This window comes from Solanum verrucosum, unplaced genomic scaffold (assembly GCF_900185275.1).
Source record: "Solanum verrucosum unplaced genomic scaffold, falcon-dt-bn FXZP01000032.1, whole genome shotgun sequence".
Lineage (NCBI taxonomy): Eukaryota > Viridiplantae > Streptophyta > Magnoliopsida > Solanales > Solanaceae > Solanum > Solanum verrucosum.
Window position 1 is genome coordinate 2,553,178 of NW_026020569.1, and position 24,764 is coordinate 2,577,941.

At 32.7% G+C, this 24,764-nt stretch overlaps 1 protein-coding gene and 1 pseudogene across 1 annotated transcript; both read right to left on the reverse strand.

Moving 5' to 3' along the window:
- Window positions 1-2,617: 2,617 nt before the first annotated feature.
- Window positions 2,618-24,701, reverse strand: LOC125811000 (alpha-dioxygenase PIOX-like; annotated as a pseudogene).
- On the reverse strand, window positions 8,177-11,528 carry LOC125810833 (WAT1-related protein At3g28050-like). Its single transcript, XM_049490324.1, has 7 exons — window positions 11,279-11,528; window positions 11,121-11,186; window positions 10,206-10,319; window positions 9,355-9,598; window positions 9,007-9,165; window positions 8,751-8,902; window positions 8,177-8,641 (listed from the first exon to the last, which is right to left on the reverse strand). Exons 1-7 carry the CDS (start codon window positions 11,482-11,484, stop codon window positions 8,479-8,481), a joined length of 1,104 nt encoding a protein of 367 aa, XP_049346281.1. The 5' UTR covers window positions 11,485-11,528; the 3' UTR covers window positions 8,177-8,478.
- Window positions 24,702-24,764: the final 63 nt, after the last annotated feature.

Below are 24,764 nucleotides of genomic sequence, written 5' to 3' on the forward strand. Positions count from 1 at the left end.
AAATTATTAAGTTGTTAGCAGCACGGATACTTAATTAACGAGCGGATGCATAATATAGCAGCGCAGATACTTTAATTAATAACGGGCGATACTTAAATTATTAAGTTGTTAGCAGCACGGATACTTAATTAACGGGCGGATGCATAATATAGCAGCGCAGATACTTTAATTAATAACGGGCGGATACTTAAACTAATAAAGTATCCGGTTAAGTTGAATTGGGGGAAAATAAGGGATTTTTGTATTTTAGTAAAAGAGTAGGGAAATATTGAGAATAGGTAAAAAAGTGTAGTGTATTTAAGTAATTTTTCCTATTTTTTATCAAGTGACCAAATATGTTAAAAGCCCAAAAGGACTCTACGTAATACTTGGACTAGGACCTACGAGCTGAATTTATACTGGACCTTACTTCTTGGCCCATGGGCCATGACTAGGACTGAGAAACGAGTGGGTCGAGTCGAAAATGAGTTGATAAAAAATGAGTTAAATAAAAATGGATAAAGTTAACTAGACTCATATTTTAAATGGGTAAAAACGACTCGACTCATTTAAGATAGGTGATTTGAATGAGAACTCATATAACTTATCCATTTTGTCATGGCTACTCATGACCTTAAATTCGTGGGTCAGACTACTTTGGGTCACAAAAATGAATCAAAATTCATAGTTGCTACACAATTAATTACCTATAATATATATATTTTGTATCCTTCACATAGTTTTAATATGAAACTACAATTTATCCCTTTTTAATTTGTAATTACGTTAATCCCTTAAAAAGTAACACAAACCAGATACATAATATGTAGCTCGGATATATTAAAGAGTATCTCGGATACATAATATGTAGCTCGGATACATTAAAAACTAGCTCAGATACATAATGTGTAGCTCGGATACATTAAAAACTAGCTCGGATACATTATAAAATAAACCGGATACATAATATGTAGCTCAGATACATTAAATACTGGCTCGGATACATTAATATGTAGCTCAGATACATTATAAAAAATAAGAGATTTTAGAGGTTTTTAGAAATAGAAGGACATATTGGAAATAAGGGAAACATAAGACGTGTATTTAAATAATTTTTCCTAGAATATATCAACAAAAAATTAAGAGAAAATGTCTACTAGTATTTCCTATTTTAATTTCATATAGTATATGAATAATGTAAAACTAATTAAGATTAATTTAAATGAAACAATATTTTCCGAAAAAATTCATACAATTAATCTCAACTTTGTAGCTCGTCAATTATGATTTAATAATGAGTAAATTTTAGGTTTAGCGAACATAAAAATCATATTTGTATGATATAGCTATAGTTTGCATAATTGCGCTCCATAGCAAATTTTATGTTTGAACTTTGATATGGCTATTAATCTGTATATTTCGGTATACATATACATAAAAATCTGTATTTTTATATTTCGATATACATATACATAAAAATTTGTATTTGTATATTTCGTTATACATATACATAAAAATTTGTATATGTACATGTAAATGTATTTTGTATATATGTTTTTTTGTTGTAATTTTCAATCGCATATGTATATGTGTATTATATGTATTTAAAAATAAATCTGTATATGTAACTGTATTTTTGTAGACAGATATATTTGTATACAAATCTCTCTCTTTATACCACAAATTATACATTGTATTTTGTATAATCTATGTTTGTATAAAGCGAGAAAGAGAGAAAGGCAAAAGAGAACTGGGCAGGGGAAGATTTGTATTGTATAATTATAAGTGTATAGGACGAACATATATGTATTTGCATGTGTATATACAATTTTCTCTCGTTTTATACAAACATAAACACAATTTATACATTTGTGTTTGTATAAAGTGAGAGAGGCGAGGGAGAGACTAGTGAGAGTGGCGATCGAGATTCGTTGGGGAGAGAGGCGAATGATAATTGTTTGCTACAGGTTACAATTAAATCAAACTGTGGTTATAACATTTAATTTGAATTAATAGTTTGCTATTTTATACAATTTTCTCTTTAATAATGGAAGTGGGCTTCATAAATAATGGGCCTAAATGAGTTTGGAATGTAAACCGCTGTTCTAGACGCATAGTTTGGTTCGATTATTTATATGAAAATCTTATCATATAGCTTTGTTTGCTTAAATTATCGCATATAATTGTAATTAAACTTTTTCTAACTAATTCAATTATCTTAGTTTCTGTTCGGTTCAGTTAAGTTTCAATAATTATTTTAAAGAAGACTCATGTTACAAGAATTCTTGTTACCTTAAAACATGAAACTTCTTTTTCCACCCGATGTCCGGAGCACGCATTGGAGCTCCAATTAAATTTCAATCGTCCACTATTTGGGGGTCGTGGTCTCAACAATTTTTTTTATACCTCGAGCTCGAATTCAAGACCTTAAGATGAGACAGTCCCACCACTGCACCACAATCCATGTTGGTAAAACATGAAACTTTGATAGTATAATATATATATAAATAAGAAATTAAAAATGTCTTATTAAAAACATCAATATTACAAGCTGAAACAGTAGTGCAAGCTGGCTTATTAGAAATAGAACAAGGAACCATAAATACAATACAAACTTCATTCACAATAGATGAGAGATCTACTGCTGAGGAAGACGTAAATAAAGTGGAATAGGATTGTAAGGTTGTGGAGAAGAGTCCCAAACAGAGAATGCGCTACTGGAATTCATCCATTTTTGAGTCATTTTTGGGTAATGACGATCTAACACATCTTTCAAACTTTCAGTAGTATTCACCCATTCCAATCCTTTTTTTGTGTATGTCTCGTCGTTGTAATTGCTTGTGAAAAATCTATCTCCCTCTAGCCTCCTGCCATGCATTTTCAAAATATATCAACTTTTATAACTCATCATTTATGGAGTACTACACATAAAATTTGTATATATACCAATTACCTTCCTGCCATGAAAAGGAATATGAAAAAAGCAGTTTCAGAAATAGCAAAGCCCTTGATCTTTTTTTCCGCCATGATTCCGACTAACAAATCCAATTCTTCTACATTATTATCACCATATACTTCAACTAGTGTTTCAATAACTTCCTTATCATCGCTCAAATCTCCCATTTAGTGATGGGAATTTGGAATATCCTTCTTCGAAATTCATTGTACCTTGCAACACTTCTTTCCCTGTCCCTATAAACTACGTACGTACCATCCAAATATTACAAGTGAATTACTAATATTTTAAATAATAAAACGAATAAACTTACTTTCGAGAGCTGCAAGGTCAACATGATCTGGTCTGTCAGTTCCATCAACATCTTGAGCAACAAGATCCCTCATCCACACTGGATAATTCCAAAGCTCAAGAGCTCCACAAGCTTGATGCCCCATTGAAACCATTTGATTAATAAACCCGATTTTAGATAATTTCTCCGCTCCTTTACCTCCAATTAAATCTTCCATTGGGATCCTAATGCAATATGAGTACTTTAATTTAACATATTATATATAATCATCTTCAAGTGTGCATGAATGAAATAGCGCAGCCTGTTTGAAATGTGACTTACTCATTAGTCAAAGGGAGAGACTTATTTGGTGCAGGTGTTGCATCTATATTTCTCAGCTGAAGAGTATCAGGTAAGAGTTGATGCATACGATAGACACTCGAAAATTCCTCCGTTAAAGAGTAAGGCACGCCATGGTTTCTTCATTCCAACAAAGCCACTCAACCAAAAATCTCCTCCAATGTGTCCAAATGTATCCTTAAACTTTTTCCCTAGCAATCCATACCTACAATATTAATTATTTCGTCACAAAACATTAAAAAAAAAAAAAAAGTAAAATAACTACTCCCTTCAATCCATTTTTTTTTGTCACCTTTTCCTTTTTAATCCGTCTAAAAAAGAATGTCATCTTAGGTAAGTCTGTAACTATAAATAACTTAACTTTAAAATTCACTTTTACCCTTAGTAAAATGATTTACAATTGCTTAAGGATTATTTTGGATCAGAAATTTCGAAAGTCTTTTTTCTCCTTAAACATTATGGGAATTAGTCAAATGGTGCTACGAGACGGATAGAGTAATTTATAAGAATATTAACCAAGAAATACGCATTCCGGCGAGCAAGGTGTCAGTTTTGAGAAGCTCGACAGTCCAATCTATGGTGTGAACTTTTGCAATGACAGCAGAAGTCACCAGCCTAGCATGACGATACAGGTCTTCGTCCTTCAATTCTGGATATTCTTTCTGGAAAAATGGAAAAACAAGTTATATATATAAATGAATCAAGAAAAAACTGGATTTAGCAACAGAAAATATTTTGTAGCTAAACACTAAAATCCCTCCGTCCACTTTTAATTGTCATGATTTCCCTCTTTAGAGTCAAACTATAAAAACTTTAACTTACATTTTTATGAAGTATTTTTTCATGAGATGCAAAAAATTGCAATTTATAGTACTTTTCTTATAGTTTTTAAATAACTAAATTTTTTGTTTAAAGTATTGAATTAATGAAATCTAATTTAACTTTAAAAATTAATAAAATTAAATTTTCGAAAATTGCAACATAATAAATAAAAGTGGACCCAGGGAGTAATTAATATGACTAGTTATTAGTACCTTCAAAGCATCACAAACAGCATTGTGCTCTTGAACAAAGAGAGCATAGAGTGTCAAAAGTCCAGCCCAAGTATTGCGAACATCACCAGAGATGATTTTTCCATTTTCATCTTGTTGGATGAGTCCATTTTCTGATAGTTTCAATTTTCCGTCTATAAATGTTCTTACTTTCTTTAAATCATCTGCGTTGTTTCCATAAATTGCACTTCCATCCCTTCATCATCATATTATATTATACAAAATACAAGAGAATTTTAATAAATAATAGAAAATCATGTCATCAAATGTTTTAATACGCATATATACATTATACTAATGTTTCATTTAGAGTAAAAATATAAAATTATTGCAGTATGAAATATTTACCACCAAGGGGTACGTCTGTTCAAGTGACCTGTTTTGATTTCATCTAAGCCCATAGGAGTTTCGGTGGACTTGTAAAATTTAAAAGACTTGAGAGGGCACTGACTTGCAACTTAATTCTTTAGGTGCATCAAGTTTCATCTGTGCATGCACAACATTAATATTACCAACAACAATAAAGTCTAGTCAATGGTAGTAAAGTTTAATTCTCTAATATGATCGATGGAGCTTAGAATGAAATTGATTCTTGAGTCGCCGAAAAAATAAAAATAAAAGTAATATCTAGCTAGGCTGACCTGGTTAGTGTCTTCCATATGATCGATCCAATCATGAATCATAAATTGTATCTAAGAGGCAGCTATTATGTTAAGTTGTTTTCCAGTGTCTATGAATTTTCTACGTGCTAGTAGCTTCGTTGCTACTACCATTGGATCTGGCTTCTTTAACTGCATGCATTTTTTATGTTTATTTTTTTTTTGGAATAAAGAAATTAGTAAAAATTAGGTCTCTTGATTTTTAATTAAACTAAAGGTAATAAATTAATTAAGCATTACTTATTACCTTGTTAAGCTGATGAACAGGTAGCATATTCCTCCCAAAGAAGGAAAATTCACTGCCTGCATTTTCATTGAAAGGGTCGTTATATTTTCCATCGGCAGTTCTATAAGGGTAATCCCCCGGATTTCCGGTAGGTGTTGTACCGACGTTGATCAAATTATATTGCTGGTGAAGACGTCGACTCGCTCCAAGATAAGCTAGCCCCAGGAACACCGGCAGCCGGTGCCAAAAGTTCAATTTATCAACGAAATGGACCATCTATATGCATCTCACATTAATTATTATAAAGAACGTAAAATAATAATAATAATAATGGAAAGAAATTAATTGTAATGTTGATCACTTCTTTTGAGTCGAAAATCAGACATGACTTTGATATTTTAATAAACTTTGATCAAAGTAGCAAAAGTTTATTGTACAAGGATGTCTTTGCTTCCTATCAGTTCAAAAGGTAAATATAATCAGTTTGAGAATTAGGGTTAAAAAAGAAGAAGATAATTAATCTAATAAAAGAATTACCAGAAACAAAAAAATTGTTGATTAGAGTCATTTCCTCAAAGACGTCATGAAAATCTTTGTGAATGAAATTACGAAGATGGGATAGCAAGAAATTCTCGAGGAATGCCATAACCAAACACGTTACGTTATTAATTTCGTCGTTATTTATACGATAAGAAAGACAATTGTAATATGATATGATGTTTTTTGTTTAATTTGGAGTATATATGAAGAGAACGCCCTCTTTATATAATACTAATATATAGTATATAATTAACAGAAGCAATAGGCTTTATTAGACACCTACGTACAAAAAAAAAATTAAAAAAATAGCACACGTTGGATGGCTTTGACAATTCAGACCAATATCATCTATGAACACCTATATATAAATAAGTATTTACCCCGAGATGTTGAGCTGGACGGGTAAATGGAGTTGTTTATCAAAGGAGCAAGATATCATACTTAACTTGTACAACCATATCAAATCTCTCTAATTTTTTCTTTTAAAGAAAATAAAATGCTTTATGATAATGGAAAAATAGAGAGAAAATTGGTGTACTTTCTTTTATTACTATTAGCTTAATCTTTCCCCCAAATCCACTTAGTTTCCAATCTGCAGGTTACATTTTTTTGACTCGTTTTATGTAAAAGTTGGATGATGGATCAAGTAAACAAACGGATTGGGCCAATCAAACTGCAGGTTACTAAAAAGTGAATTTGATTTTAGGGTTACTTACCAATATAAACGGGTAACAAAATTCTTTTCAACAAAATGGACATGTGTATGCAATGTATCGAAGGGCCAGACCCACCCTTGAATAATAAGGGGTGTCAAGCGATATTCCTTATCGAAAAATTACATCGTATACAAAGTTTAATTTTAGTTTAATAAATATATATAAATATTGTCATCTTTTGACACAAGGTAAATTTTAAGTCTAGTGGTTAAGACATTGTGAAAATTAGGGGTGTACATGACCGGGTTGGTTCGGGTTTTTCAAATATCAAATCAAACCATTTGTGTCGGATTTTTAAATCTATAAACCAAACCAATAAAATTCGGGGTTTTCAACCTCGGGTTTTTTCGAGTTTTTCCGGTAAAGTATTTATACAAACATATAATTTACTTGTACTTCAAATATTTCTTTAGTCCTACCAAAATATAACTATCTAAGGTGTTTCTTAAGAAAATAACACAAAATATGATATGACTAATGACACTAAAATATCCAACAAAAAAATAATAATAATGAAATCGCATAAAACAAATATTGCAAATTAACAAGTCATAATGGAAATGATCATAATTTAAAAGTACTAAATCATGCTAAAATAAGTTTAATATGTATTTGTTACGTGATTAAATATTAAAGGAAATTAAAATTAGATTATGTATTTGAATTGTCTAAACCAATGTAAAACCAAAGAACAAATATTCAATATTATTGTCATTCTTAGTGCTGAATTGATTTTCTTTTTGCATTAGTATTAATTTGATTTTGATTTAAGCTTTATTATAATTACCAACATATGTAGACTATAATCTTTATTGAACCATTCAAACTTAAAATAATATATTAAAAGATAAAAACTAAGAAAAAGTATAAGAAATATTTTATAATTATATCAAAGTAAATATTTTTATGTATAAAATAAAATTTTAAAATTATATATATAATGTCGGGTTGGTTTGGTCTTGGGTTGTTTTTTTTTTTTAGTTAAAACCAAACCAACCCAAATATAGTCGGGTTCTTTATTTAAATACCAAACCAAGTCAAACCAATCACTAGTCGGTTTTTTTTTTTTGGTTTGACTCGATTTGCGGTTTGGTTCGATTTTCGATTCGGTTTTGTACATTACAGGTATTGATATTTATATAAAATGCATGATATTGTATAAATAGTGTATAATCATGTATACATAATGTATAACTATGTATTAAAGATGTTTTTTTTAAAAAAAAAATGAAAAGATGTATTAGATATGTAAAATAATTCACTGCGAAACGTCAATTTCTAAAGGACTCCTCATCGAGGTTTAATAATATTTTTTTAATATAAATTACATTTGAACCCATTGAGATACAATCCTGTTCAACTAATATTAACTAGCAAGGCCTTAATTACATGTTCCATATTTTTTTCCAGTTACTACAGTACCAAAATAGGCTTTAGTTCATTCCTGAGATACAAAAGGAACATTCTGTTGTGACTTTCAGTACTTTGAAGCCAGTGATAAAATGTCAGTAGTAAATAAGTTTTTTTTTCCAGAATAGCTGTACAGAACAATGGATGGATATATATATGCCAACAATTTGCTGCTCCTTCTTTTCCCATAGCAGCATATTGTTTCTTCCTATACAACCCGATACTCGATTTTTGTTCATAAAAGATGGTGTGATTCTTCGTGATTTCAACCTTTTGGGTGACATCCCTTTCTGCCTTCAAACTAATTGTTTACTTGTTTGAGATGTCTTCATTTTTGAAATTGTGTAACAAGGGGAACTTTTGATCTGGAGACGATTCGAGATCACTAGAATCATTAAATTCAGGCATCTCTTTTGCCTTTCCCCACATTACGGTATAGAATCCAATTGCAATTATCGTTGCTCCAAGGATGCTGATTGTCAAAGAAGAAAGTAGTTAATTAGATTATGATGACATACGTAGTAATTCGTTAAAGAAAATAAATGTGTTGTGTGCAGAATTGGGCACTTGAGTGTTTGTACCTTCCCAAACAAAGAGTATCTCCTAAGAGAATAACTCCCATGGCAACTGCAATCGCGATGGACAATGGATTAAACATTCCTACATATACTGGTCCTTTCACGCGCAAAGCCCAGGTGTGAATTGTAGTCTTTAGGGATGAACCCAATATTCCCTGTGTGATGCAACACATATCATTTCATCGTACATGAACAGACATAGCAAAATATATAGTATAAAGATATGAAAAAATCAAACTTATTTCTCGTTTTAACTTACAGAGCAGAGGATGGAGGCCAGTGCGATATCCGGTTTAATTATCCATTTGTTGGAGTCAGGTTCAGATAAAAACCCTACAATACCAGCTAGGATGCTAACAGTCAAGTTGTAGAAGAAAACTACCGTCACTTCTGCTGGATACACCTTCATAATCCATGTCTGTCATAAAAAACACAAAAACTCTCTATTCAGGGACTAAGTCTGTGTTGGAAAAAACTTTCCCGCACATTTAATCACGAGTCACAAAATAAAGCGAGAATATACATATGAAAGAAAATTGTATATAAGACACGTATTTTGCATTAATTTGGTTGTTGTAAACATTGAGTACGAGTAAAAAGAACACACCTGAACTATATACCACATGGGGACTAAAAAATACTCAGTTGTGAGGAAAAGGCCACCAAGCATCCAATTCGATTGAGATGAGCTGAGAGGTTGATGTTGACGAAGTAAATTGGGTGTGGACGTGGTAGGCACTAATATTTTTGGGCCTTTGTAGAGAGTCACTACGAATGCTCCAGCTATGGACACCACCGTGCCCAACACTTTGGCTCGAGTGGTTGATCTTTTCAACTGTATCTTCTCCATCCTGTTTAACAGTTCTACTCATCAAATTGCTTCTTCTAAAACATAAAAACCAGAGAGCCACTTTTGAACTTGACACCACAGGTCTAATTATGAAAAGTGGCCAACATCTAAATACAATCCACACAAGTGTTTATTTTTGTAAATCAGCGTAAAATGAATTAGTTATACCGTAGGCCTATTCTGAGGTCATTCTTTAAACTTAGTCCCCGTTAGTCGAATTGAGTGAACTTTGCCCTTTAAAGTAGAGTTGGATGTATTTTTCTTTTACAGACAAGTTTAATCCAGGGAGCTAACATCGACACAATTATAATAGTGGCCTCGAAGGGTCATTTATGCAAATGGTTCAATATTTCTTCCAACCTTTGGCCTACAACTTTTTGTTTTTAAACAATGGATCAAATGGCCTACATGCTACAACTTAGATATCAGTAATCTTAGTCGAGTTTATCCTTTGTTTCGGTTGGGAAAAAATGATGGATGCTGACAAAAGATGTCAACAACTTGACACAAATTGGAGATTAAAAAAAAACAATCTAGTTTCATTATAGTGGGGACAACAAAATTAAGAAAATGACCTGAAATTAGGACATGAGATTATTAAAGAGAACCTGAAAATGACAGCCATGACGAAAGTAAAAGCAGGGACGAGATTGCTGATGGCGGAGGCAAGCGTAGGAGAGGCATAGATAATGCCTGTATACCCCATTATCTGTGATGTACACCTGCACTTCCATTTATGCACTATAATATACATTATGAAAAAGCAAGAAAACATGATTATATTTTGTTCTTAGACTATTTTGTTGAAATTTACTAGAATGAAACACCAATGAATGATCATCAAAGCGTATAGTCTAAAATGTTACTGGTGTGAGTTGGATTTCCACTTTACCCCCGCAATAATTTGCACCGTATGGCCTTTTTTTAAGTTTAATCTTTATATTCTGCCACTCTCGTTGTAGTAGCTAAATTTCACTTTTAAAATCAAGTGGATGCATTTTCCTTTTCACGGACAAATTTAGCCTACTGAATTAATGTGGAACAAATTTATGTAGTGCCCTCAAAAGAGGTCATTTGCGCAAATGCCCAGTCCCATCTATGTTAGTAAATGAAAAAAAAAGTTGAAAAAATAAAATGTAAAGAATAGAGAAAGGGACAAAACGTTACAAAAATTCTTATTGAGCTTGTGCCTAGTAAATTACCACATCTGAAACAGAATTACTATTGAAGTATCAATCAACTTGTACTTTAACCTCACATTATTGAGGTGAACGAGGATGGTTAAGAGACCCGTGGTCCGGTCAAATGGATCTGACTTTGATACTATGTCAAATTAGTTCAAAGGAAAGAAGATTGTCCAGTGGGATCATTCTCATCAACAAATTCAATTGATTTGCTCATTTTTAAGACTAACAACATCCAATAATCCTAATTTTCTCGAAAATAACCGAACTTTTTTTGGGGTTTTAGCATATTGACAGATTGAGAGTGAAAAAAAACAAGAAAAAGAGTCAAATTGGTACCCGATAACTCCAAGAAGAAAGATTTTGGCGAGAATTGAGCAATTGAGAGGTGGAAGTATTCTTGATCTGCAGTTAAATGATTCCATTTTTTCAAACCCCCATTAGATTCTTGATCAAATTTTACAAACATGCAATAGAAAAAAAAGCAGAGTATGTACCTGGCAGAGAAGAAAGGAGAAGGAAGAAGTAGAAGAGCAGCAAGACCATGACTATAAACAACAAAGACATGATTACTCATGCCTTTGTTAGTAGCAGCTTTGTAAAGTGTATTTAATCCAACATTTATACATTCCATAGTCACCATAGCTGTAAATGGTAGCACTTCTTTGTAAAAAGTTGTCTCTCTGTTGTTATTGCTTCCCATTTTTGCTCTGTTTTTGCTTCAAGAACTTCAACTTTTGTATTTCCCAAGTATCAATTTCTACGCGTGGCGGCCATGAGCTCTACCTGAAAAATCTGATATTTAATTGTTCAAATACAAATTAGTTCATTAGTCAGTTAACTAGTTAACACTGTTCATTAGTTAGTTAACATTATTTGCACTAGTTAGTTAACGGATTAGTTGGTTGCTCAACTATGAGCTGTCAATAATTAGTTAGTTTGTTATCTCAATTCCTGGCTATAAAAACACAAGTTGAGAGTCACACTTTGTATGTTGTTGCAGTTAAACATCAATAAAATTCTCTCCTTTCTTCTTTCAGTTTTCTGTCAAGATTCATCAATGAACTGATGAGCTGATTTGCTCACAGTTTTCACATGGTATCAGAGCTCTGAGCAATCGATGCTGGTTGTGTATGAGCAAAAGTCTTAGACGAGAACAGAGTCTTCTTCTTCAATAATTTTTTCCTTTTGAGCATTCATCAATGGCGCCTAAAATCGATCAAAACGATCATCTGTACATCGAACCATCAGACGCTTAAGGAGTTGTATTAATTCCCATAAAATTGACTGGATCAGAGAACTATGGGATCTGGAGCAGGTCGATGAGGATTGCACTTCTAGGGAAGAGAAAGTTTGGTTTTGTGACTGGAGCTTGTACTAGAGGATTGTACAAGGATGAGCTTCATGAACAATGGGAAACATGTAATGCGATTGTATTGTCCTGGCTGATGAACACTGTTAGTGATGATCTACTCAGTGGAATCGTGTATGCAACTACTGCATTTTCAGTTTGGGCAGATTTGAAAGAGCGATTTGACAAAGTGAACAAAATGAGAATCTATCAGCTGCATAGGGAACTCACAACACTCACACAAGGTACAGATTTTGTATCACATTATTTCATTAAATTGAAGACATTATGGAGTGAATATGATACTGTGGTACCAAATCCTTGTTGTACATGTCCTCAATCGAAAGATTATGCTGATCATCTGCAACAACAAAGGTTAATTCAGTTTTTAAGTGGTTTAAATGACTCTTATGATCAAGCTAGGAGACAGATCTTGTTGAAGGGAACTACACATTCCATTAATCATGCTTATGCTATGGTTATTGAAGATGAGATTCAAAATTCATCAGTTGTTGTTAATGTAGTAGAGAAACCAGAATCAATAGCAATTAATGTGAACAAAAATCAAGGAAGAGAGTATTACAAAGGGAAGATGTGTGACTTTTGTCATTTCACTGGTCACACTAAAGAGAATTGCTATAAGTTGATTGGTTACCCAGAGGATTGGAAGCAAAGGAGAAAGTCAGGATCAGGCTATGGAAATGGCAACACACGCAGTGCATCAAACTCTACCAGTGGAGGTGGTTATAGTAGACAGTCTTCTACTAACAATGTGAATTTGAGAAATACAGGAAACTCTAATGACTATGGAGGACAGAACTCAACAAACAATGCATCTGGTAGCCATTGTGATTGCTCTCAAGGGAATTTCACTAATCAAGATGAGAGCAGGGCTTTCTTGGCAAAAGGTCATGCATTCACAGACCATGAATACAAGCAGATACTAAACATGTTAAACAAAGAAGGACATGACTCTAAGCAGGTCAACTTAGCAGGTATAACTACTTGCTTAATGTCAAATAATTTCACTCAGGATTGGATCATAGATTCTGGTGCAACTCATCACATTATAGCAGACAATTGTTCACTCACAAAAAGTCAGGTGTTAGCTAAATCACAGAAGAACCAGGTACACTTGCCTACAAGAGACAAGGTAGACATTAGTCACATTAGTGAGGCATCTGTGTTTGATGACAAGACAGTTAAGAATGTTCTACATGTTCTAGACTTCAAATTCAGCCTATTATCAATTTCAAAAATCACAAGGGAATTGTCTTGTTTTGTATCATTCTATCCTGATTTTTGTGTATTTCAGGACCTCTTCAATGGCAAGGTGAAGGGGATTGGTAAAGAAGATGGAGTTTTATACATGTTCAAGGGTAAAATTCCACCACACAAGGAAGAAGTTACATGTCAGAAGAAAGTGATTACTGCAGGAGCAATAGTCAAAGATGTTGATCTGTGGCATAGGAGGCTTGGACATCCTTCTGTTCAAGTCCTGAAGATTTTAAAGCTAGTTCATAACAATAAAGACAGTGAAGTCCTTTCTAAATGTTCAATTTGTCCATTAGCTAAGCAAACTAGACTTGCATTCTCTATCAGTAGCTCTAGAGCATCTATAAGTTTTGATGTTGTTCACATGGATGTTTGGGGCCCCTATAAGACCCCTACTATGGATAAGAAACACTATTTTTTAACAATTGTAGATAACTATAGTAGGTTTGTATGGACCTACCTGTTGCAATTGAAATCTGAAACAATTGTTGCCATCAAAAATTTCATATTAATGGTCAAGACTCAGTTTGATTCTCATGTTACAGTTGTGAGGTCTGATAATGGTACTGAGTTCTTTAACTCTCAGAGCATAAAGTTATTTCAGGAGCTAGGAATTCTATACCAAAGTAGTTGTCCTCACACACCTCAACAAAATGGTGTGGTAGAGAGGAAACACAGACACATTCTCAACATTGCTAGAGTTATCAGATTCCAATCATATTTGCCTATTAGATTTTGGCGCTACTGTATTAAGATTGTTGTCTACTTAATGAACAGGTTACTTTCATCTGCCATTGAGAACAAAAGTCCTTATGAAATGCTTTATGCCAAACAACCTTCTGTCTCTCATTTAAGGACATTAGGATGTCTTTGTCATGCCTTAGTATTGCCAAAAAGTGATAAGTTTGCAGAAAGGTCTATCCCTGCTATTCTCATAGGATATTCAGAGCTTTAAAAGGGATATATATTACTGTACATTAAATACAATAAGATCTCTGTACATAGAGATGTGATTTTTCATGAGGATGTTTTCCCTTTTGCACAAGTGATGCCACAGACACAGCCATCATTCACTGTTTTTGACTTTCCTTTAGAGTTGGATACTACTTATACTGATAATGCTAGGGATCCTCATATTGAAGACAGTGTTGTGTTGGATAGTGAGGATGTTTAGCATGATAGTGAGATTTCAGAAGAATTCACTTGTGAGAATTCTCCATTACAAGTTGTTTCTGATCAGACTCTTATTGTGCCTACAGATCCTCCCATGAGAAGGACCACCAGAAGCACTAAAGAGCCTACTTGGACGAAAGATTATACTACTGTTGGCAAGAAGTAAAGTAGTACCAGGCATCTTTTGATTAATTATCTATGTTATGACAGCTTAACATCATCTTATAGAGGCTATCTAAGTAAAGTGTCTGATTCTGTGGAGCCCAAACACTTCAGACAAGCAGTAAAAGATGATAGATGGATACATGCCATGAAGCAAGAGATACAGGCTCTTGAAGATAACAAAACTTGGATGGTAGTTGATTTACCACCAGGGATGCATACAGTGGGTTCTAAATGGGTGTATAAGGAGAAATATAAAGCAAATGGTGAGGTGGAAAGGTTCAAGGCCAGGCTGGTTGCTAAAAGATATAGTCAGTAAGAAGGATTGGACTATCATGATACTTTTTCACCAGTTGCAAAGATGGTAACAGTTAGATGTGTGATTGCTCTAGCAGTGTCTAAAGGTTGGAATCTCTATCAAATGGATGTCTACAATGCATTTCTCCAAGGTGATCTAGATGAGGAGGTATATATGGAGATGCCTGAAGGTTTCAGAAAGCCAGGGGAGACGAAAGTTTGCAAGTTACTTAAGTCATTATATGGGCTTAAACAAGCCTCTAGACAATGGAACTTAAAACTTACTACTGCCTTGTTATCTACTGGTTTCAATCAGAGTGCACATGATTATTCTCTTTTTACTCTTAAGAAAAATGAAGGACTTGTCATTATCCTAGTTTATGTTGATGATTTATTAATCACAGGCAACAATGCTAAGATGATCACAGAAGCCAAGGAGAATATACATCAACATTTCAAGTTAAAAAATCTAGGGGAGCTGAGATATTTTTTGGGAATTGAAGTGTTAAGATCCTCTAAGGGTGTTGTTTTGAATCAAAGAAAGTATGTTTTAAACCTTATTGCTGATGCATGGCTCACTGGTGCTAAACCTGCTCTCACTCCTCTTGAATGAAACCTCAAACTCACCTCAGTGGAAAATAATTTGGTGAATGGGGTTACTGGAGATGAGATCTTTTATGACATCACAGCTTATCAGAGATTAGTTGGAAAGCTTTTTTATGCCAATGTCACTAGACCTGACATTAGCTATGCAGTACAAACTATCAGTCAGTTCATGCAGTCTCCTAAAAGGTCACATTGGGAAGCAGCTACAAGAGTAGTAAGATACTTGAAGGGAACAGTAGGCCAAGGTGTTTGGTTGCAAGCTAAACCTGCCACTATGTTAACTTGTTGGTGCGACTCTGATTGGGCTAGTTGTCCAAATACTAGAAGGTCTATTACAAGCTATGTGGTGAAGTTTGGTGATTCCTTGGTGTCCTGGAAATCTAAGAAACAACACACTGTCTCTAGGAGCTCAGCTGAGGCCGAATACAGGAGCATGGCTTCAGCTGTATCTGAGATCACCTGGTTGTTGGGATTATTTACTGAGTTAGGAGTTCCTATTCAGGTGCCTGTGACTCTTTTTCGTGACAGTAAGTCAGCCATTCAGCTTGCAGCTAATTCAGTCTTCCATGAAAGGACTAAGCATATTGAAATTGGCTGCCATTTTATCAGAGACAAGATCAAAGCAGGGGTAATAGACACTGTACATGTTCCTACTCAACATCAAGTTGCAGACCTTTTGACCAAAGGATTGCCTCAGGCTCAACATTTGCGTCTTCTCAGCAAGCTTGGTGTGCTTAATGTCATGCACCTTTCAGCTTAAGGGGGTGTGTTCAAATACAAATTAGTTCATTAGTCAGTTAACTAGTTAACACTGTTCATTAGTTAGTTAACATTGTTTGCACTGGTTAGTTAACGAATTAGTTGGTTGCTGAACTATGAGCTGTCAATAATTATTTAGTTTATTATCTCAATTCCTATCTATAAAAGCACAAGTTGAGAGTCACACTTTGTATGTTGTTGCAGTTAAACATCAATAAAATTCTCTCCATTCTTCTTTCAGTTTTCTGTCTAGATTCATCAATGAACTGATGAGCTGATTTTCTCATAGTTTTCACATTAATCATACCAGTGTGTGTGTTTAATAATACTACTTATATATTATGGACCAGAATTAAAGTAACTGTTTTTTCAGCTAAGCGTATATTGGAATTAAAACAACTGTTTTTTTTAGCTAAGTTTATATGGAAATTAAAGTTGAAATCTTTACACTTTTTTTTATTCCTAAGGTCCCATATTGGAGATGACATTTTCTGTTTTTCATTATCTTAGAGTAGAGGTTGTGCAAATTTGGTTAATTCCTAACCATCTATTCATCAAAAAGTATGTTATTTCATTTTCTAATCAGACAGCACTTTCAACTTGCAAAAGTTTTTTCGAATCAAACCTTCTTCTTGGTACAATTTGTAATTAGACCAAGACTAAATATTTAAACCTTTCGTTTATGACTAAATGTGGTAAACTATTTATGATTGGTCTGAGAAAGTCATGATTTATATACATTAGTTGATGATATGAGGAAATACAGAATAAGAATTGATTCATTATATCCATCTTGTTAATTTTATCTACCTATTATCGGAGATTAGAGTCCAAAATTCTTATTGAAATCTAGTTACATGATAAGTCTTGAAATTTTATATCCTCGATTCTCCTTCTTTTTCTTCCATGTCAATATTATTTTAATGATGTGCAAGGCTTGACAAGACCACAACCTACAAATTATGATGAATTTATCTTACTTATTTATGTAAAAATCTACTGGTATTTGGTTGAAATTTAATAATTGATGGCATATCATTTCGCCGAAAGGAAATTATTTAGTGCATATACTTGTGATGTAATTAAAGATGAAAAAAAACATTAGATGAATGAGCACGCTAAGTAGTAGTTGTCCTCATGAGAAATGAGAGTTACTTGTGGGAGTGATAAAAGGATGAGTGACTATTATATTGTGCTTTGGTGTGATAAAGGGGCAATCTACATAATTGGTTTCCTTTCAAATAAACGACAATAGAGCAAGTGAAGTTTGGAGTAATATTGGACCCGATTAAATGTAGATTTGTGTCGATGTCGATCAAACTTAAACACGAAACATTTAATTAAACATAAATAAGTACTTATTACTCAACTCTACCCTACCTTATCGGATATAATTGGCACCCATTCAACTAAAAAAGACAAGTGAAGTTTGGAGTGGAACGGTAACACTGTGGAATGTGAATGGTGACACTAATTGATTGTTGACATTTCGACAATTTATGCACTTCCCTTCAATTATTGATACTTTCAGCACTACAATAATGCTTTAAAAAAAACAAACAGTGGGAGTGCCTGACAAATTGTGAAATTGACCTGCTTCTTTTATCAAAGAAAAAAGTTGTAAGGAATTAAAAGAGCTAGATTAAAATCTGAAACAATACTAATTAAGTGGCACCGATATTCATAGACATCTTTAATCTTAGGTTCAAGTTAAGATTATGCTATGAAATATAATGATATAAGTTTATTTAACTATAAGGTTAATTCGTTGGAAGAGTTCTCATTCAACGTGACCTAACACGAATACAAATATGTAGCTCGGATACATTAAAGAGTATCTCGGATACATTATAACATAAATCAGATACATAATATGTAGCTCGGATACATTAAAAATTAGCTCGGAAACATTATAAAATAAACCGGATACATAATATGTAGCTCGGATACATTAAATACTGGCTCGAACACATTAAAAAAAATAAGGGATTTTAGAGGTTTTTAGAAATAGAAGGGGATATTGGAAATAAGGAAAACATAAGACATGCATTTCAGTAATTTTTCCTAGAATATATCAACAAAAAATAAAGAGAAAATGTCTACTAGTATTTCCTATTTTAATTTCATATAGTATATGAATAATGTAAAACTAATTAAGATTAATTTAAATGAAACAACATATTTCGAAAAAAATCATACAATTAATCTCAACTTTGTAGCTCGTCAATTATGATTTAATAATGAGTAAATTTTAGGTTTAGCGAACATAAAAATCATGTTTGTATGTTATAGTTATAGTTTGTGTAATTGCATTCCATAGCAAATTTTATGTTTGAACTTTGATATGGCTATTAATCTGTATATTTTGGTATACATATACATAAAAATATGTATTTTTATATTTTGATATACATATACATAAAAATCTGTATTTGTATATTTCGGTATACATATACATAAAAATTTGTATATGTATATGTAAATGTATTTTGTATATATGTTTTTTTGTTGTAATTTTCAATCGTATATGTATATATGTATTATATGTATTTAAAAATAAATCTGTATATGTAACTGTATTTTTGTATACATATATAGTTGTATACAAATCTCTCTCTCTTTATACAAACACAAATTATACATTGTATTTTGTATAAAGCGAGAAAGAGAGAAAGGCAAAAGAGAACTGGGCAGGGGAAAATTTGTATTGTATAATTATAAGTATATAGGACGAATATATATGTATTTGCATGTGTATATACAATTTTCTCTCGCTTTGTACAAACATAAACACAATTTATACATTTGTGTTTGTATAAAGTGAGAGAGGCGAGGGAGAGACTAGTGAGAGTGGCGAGCGAGATTCGCTGGGGAGAGAGGCGAATGATAATTATTTGTGATGGATTACAATTAAATCAAACTGTGATTATAACATTTAATTTGAATTAATAATTTGTTATTTTATACAATTTTCCCTTTAATAATGGAAGTGGGCCTTCATAAATAATGGGCCTAAATGAGTTTGGAATGTAAACCGCTGTTCTAGACGCATAGTTTGGTTCGATTATTTATATGAAAATCTTATCATATAGCTTTGTTTGCTTAAATTATCGCATATAATTGTAATTAAACTTTTTCTAACTAATTCAATTATCTTAGTTTCTGTTCGGTTCAGTTAAGTTTCAATAATTATTTTAAAGAAGACTCATGTTACAAGAATTCTCGTTACCTTAAAACATGAAACTTCTTTTTCCACCCGATGTCCGGAACACGCATTGGAGCTTCAATTAAATTTCAATCGTTCACTATTTGGGGGTCGCGGTCTCAACAAATTTTTTTTATACCCCGAGCTCGAATTCAAGACCTTAAGATGAGACAGTCCCACCACTGCACCACAATCTATGTTGGTAAAACATGAAACTTTGATAGTATAATATAGGGATAAGGGTCTGAAAAATACCCCAACTTTGGTCGAATTTGCTGTTGCGATACTAAACTTTCAGGAGGACCTATTACCTCCCTAGACTATTTAATACTGTATTTTAAACATATATATTTGCCCACATGGACATAAAAAATAATGCAAAATTACAAATAGTAATGTGTCCACGTGAGCACATATATACCTTTAAAATACACTATTTGTTGACACCCAATTTTGGACCTCCACAATATAAATTAATCATCGAACTTCCTAAATTCTAAATAATTTGAAATAATTGGTTTTATAAAATTCAAAATAATTTTCAAATCATTTTAAGTAGTTCTGTCATTTTTATAAATTTCAACTAATAAATATGATAGTTTCTATAATTACGTGTCTAATTAGTATATTTTGTGAATGGTCAAAAATTGTGTCAAAAGAATTTTAGTTTTATTTAAATATTTGGTTATTTAGTTTAAATTAATTAATAGCTTATATTTTAAGTTAATTAGTTTATATTTAAGTTAATTATTATATAATTATGTATAATTAGTATATATTATGAATATTGGAAAATCATCTCAAAGATTTTATTTCTTACTTAAATATTTTTATTAAATTAGTTTAGTTTAAATTATGGTTTTAACTTTGAGTAATTTAGTTTAGCTAAATTTATTATCTTATTCAATTGAAATTAGGAAGTTCGTTAATCGATTATATTAGTTCATCTCATTTAAATTTTAGCCAAATTCTTTACATAATGTTCTTAATACACTTGGCTATTGTATTTATAAATATACCCATTTATATAATCCTAATTTCAACTCTTAAAATGTCAAATTTTGGGGCCCATTTACAAATTGCAGCAACTTTTTTTTTCTCCCTTTTATTCAATTCAAGCAACACCCCACCCTTTTAATTCCCCAAACTCACAATACATATAACAACAAAACAACGTACACCAACCGGCCCCACCCCCTTTTTCCCTTCTAATTTCAACAATAGCAGCTGCAGTCCAAAATGTCAACAGCAGCTATACGCAGCAACCCTGCTGCCTCGGATTTTCTGGGATTTTGGAGAAATTTCATGCCAAACTCAGTTGCTCCCTGTTGGCCTTGAAAAGGAGCAAGAAATTTGAATTTGAAATGGAAAAATTTCACCCGATTTCCCCCTAATTTTCATCTATATATTCATCTCTTTTGATCACTAAAAAAGGGGGAGAAATAGAGGAAAATTGATTAAAAAAAAAAACCAACGGGAAAGAGTAAAAAAAAAAAAAAACAGACTTTGAGTCTCCTTTATTAGAATTCAAAGTTATTTTATTTTTTTGGAACCCATCGAAGCAGGCTCACAGTGGTGGTAGCTCTTCGTGGTTAAACTCGTTGTCTCAGTTCCTGCCCGGAAAAAGGTGAACTCTTCTCATCTTTATTCTGTGTTTTTCAACTTCCTTTATCAACTCTTGGCTAGTTAATCATAGTATTATTGGGTTTTCGTAGTTTGGAATTTAATTGTGTTGATGATTTTAGCTGAAAATGTTGTTCCCATGTGTCTACTGCTATGAAGTATTGGGACATTAACATAAATATTTCTGTCCATGAATATTGAATCGGCCCTAATGCGAACTTAGTCATTGTCGGTTTCTTTTGCTAACTCTAAAATGCTCTTCTATAATGTTTTCCAATTTAATTTTCTCACCATAGTTCAGGATCATACAAGCTTTGGCTGCCTAGATTTTACTTTTTCATCTTGTCTTAATAAATTTTACATAATAATGCATATTAATTTGTAATTTGTTGCAAGCATGGTTATAGATCGGGTCTTGTTTAAGTGTAAATTTTTTGCACCAAAGGGTGAATCTATCAATTTTGGTGTTGAGAACTTGCAATAGCTTTCTTTTCTCTTTTTATTAGTGATGGTCAAAGCTTGCTTGTTAACCTCTTGGTGATTAAGTTTATTATGGAAAGTGTAGAATAAAAGATTAGAACAAAGAATAAATCTTGCTTGCTACAGATTAGTGGTAGGTAATTTTGTCCTGATCACTTTGATCTATGGGACCATTGACATGTGATATTGGTTGAGCTATTTTTATTTTACTGTGTTGTTGACATTTATATATAACTAGTACTAGTATAAAAGCATGTTGGCCTAGTGACCTGGAAATACAATATTTGTCCAGTTATCTTCACTAGGAAATCATCTCCAAAGCTCCCACTTGGTCACATGATATTAGTCAACATGTGTACTAGTTGAGCATCATCATTTTAGGGCCAATGAGTGTTTGCTAACAATCTGGAAAGCCATAGTAATACTCAGTTTTGATCTCTTTACATGTGATATGAATGATTACTAATCTTTATCTATCTTTTTTTTTTTTTGCATGAACTCCTCGGTTGAGTCTCATGGGCTCCCGCCTTTCCTCCCTTCGTATTTTGAGAGGGCCATAAAGGCCCAAAATTCTTTTATTGAGTCATCCAACCTTGAGAAATCGAAGTACAAGTCTTTGGAGTTGACGTACAGGTCCCGGAAAGCAGAAAAATAGGTTGTATACATTCGATATACACTGATATACATCAGATGTATACAAAAACGGGAATTAGATTAAAACCCAAAAAATTCCATTGGCCCAAAAAGAGGCCCAAATCCAATTTCTCCCTTACTCTTTAATTGTTTAATTGTGATTATTTATTGTTTGTTGTCTAACTCTAACTTTAGCATTGTTAAATTAACTTAATTAGATTCCCCAAAAGATGAGTTATTTTCTTTGTGTTGGGTTAATTTTCATTTTGAGCAACATGATCTGGTCTGTCAGTTCCATCAACATCTTGAGCAACAAGATCTCTCATCCACACTGAATAATTCCAAAGCTCAAGAGCTCCACAAGCTTGATGCCCCATTGAAACCATTTGATTAATAAACCCAATTTTAGATAATTTCTCCGCTCCTTTACCTCCAATTAAATCTTCCATTGGGATCCTAATGCAATATGAGTACTCTAATTTAACCTATTATATATAATCATCTTCAAGTGTGCATGAAATAGCGCAGCCTGTTTGAAATGTGACTTACTCATTAGTCAAAGGGAGAGACTTATTTGGTGCAGGTGTTGCATCTATATTTCTCAGCTGAAGAGTATCAGGTAAGAGTTGATGCATACGATAGACACTCGAAAATTCCTCCGTTAAAGAGTAAGGCACGCCATGGTTTCTTCATTCCAACAAAGCCACTCAACCAAAAATCTCCTCCAATGTGTCCAAATGTATCCTTAAACTTTTTCCCTAGCAATCCATACCTACAATATTATTTATTTCGTCACAAAACATGAAAAAAGAAGAAGTAAAATAACTACTCCCTTCAATCCATTTTTTTTTATCACCTTTTCCTTTTTAGTCCGTCTAAAAAAGAATGTCATCTTAGGTAAGTCTGTAACTATAAATAACTTAACTTTAAAATTCCCTTTTACCCTTAGTAAAATGATTTACAATTGCTTAAGGATTATTTTGGACCAGAAATTTCAAAAGTCTTTTTTTCTCCTTAAACATTATGGAAATTAGTCAAATGGTGCTACATAAAATGAGACGGATAAAGTAATTTATAAGAATAGAAAAACCTGTCATCATCTGTTTTAATACGCATATATACATTATACTAATGTTTCATTTAGAGTAAAAATATAAAATTATTGCAGTATGAAATATTTACCAACAAGGGGTACGTCTGTTCAAGTGACCTGTTTTGATTTCATCTAAGCCCGTAGGAGTTTCGGTGGACTTGTAAAATTTAAAAGACTTGAGAGGGCACTGACTTGCAACATCTTTAGGTGCATCAAGTTTCATCTGTGCATGCACAACATTAATATTACCAACAACAGTAAAATCTAGTCAATGGTAGTAAAATTTAATTCTCTAATACGATCGATGGAGCTTAGAATGAAATTGATTCTTGAGTCGCCGAAAAAAAAAAAAAAAGTAATAGCTAGCTAGGCTGACCTGGTTAGTGTCTTCCATATGATCGATCCAATCATGAATCATAAATTGTATCCAAGAGGCAGCTATTATGTTAAGTTGTTTTCCAGTGTCTATGAATTTTCTACGTGCTAGTAGCTTCGTTGCTACTACCATTGGATCTGGCTTCTTTAACTGCATGCATTTTTTATGTTTATTTTTTTTTTGGAATAAAGAAATTAGTAAAAATTAGGTCTCTTGATTTTTAATTAAACTAAAGGTAATAGAATTAATTAAGCATTACTTATTACGTTGTTAAGCTGATGAACAGGTAGCATATTCCTCCCAAAGAAGGAAAATTCACTGCCTGCATTTTCATTGAAAGGGTCGTTATATTTTCCATCGGCAGTTCTATAAGGGTAATCCCCCGGATTTCCGGTAGGTGTTGTACCGACGTTGATCAAATTATATTGCTGGTGAAGACGTCGACGCGCTCCAAGATAAGCTAGCCCCAGGAACACCGGCAGCCGGTGCCAAAAGTTCAATTTATCAACGAAATGGACCATCTACATGCATCTCACATTAATTATTATAACGAACGTAAAATAATAATAATAGTGAAAAGAAATTAATTGTAATGTTGATCACTTCTTTTGAGTCGAAAATCAGACATGACTTTGATATTTTAATAAACTTTGATCAAAGTAGCAAAAGTTTATTGTACAAGGATGTCTTAGCTTCCTATTAGTTCAAAAGGTAAATATAATCAGTTTGAAAATTAGGGTTAAAAAAGAAGAAGATAATTAATCTAATAAAAGAATTACCAGAAACAAAAATTTGTTGATTAGAGTCATTTCCTCAAAGACGTCATGAAAATCTTTGTGAATGAAATTACGAAGATGGGATAGCAAGAGATTCTCGAGGAATGCCATAACCAAACGCGTTACTTTATTAATTTCGTCGTTATTTATACGATAATAAAGACAATTGTAATA

Excerpts from the sequence above, each read along its gene's own strand:
- LOC125810833 (XM_049490324.1), bottom strand. The coding sequence starts at position 11,484 with ATGGGAAGCAATAACAACAGAGAGACAACTTTTTACAAAGAAGTGCTA. Across the intron at positions 9,166-9,354 it reads CCATGTGGTATATAGTTCAG|ACATGGATTATGAAGGTGTA; the intron begins GTGTGTTCTTTT and ends TTTTTATGACAG. Across the intron at positions 8,642-8,750 it reads GATACTCTTTGTTTGGGAAG|CATCCTTGGAGCAACGATAA; the intron begins GTACAAACACTC and ends TTTGACAATCAG.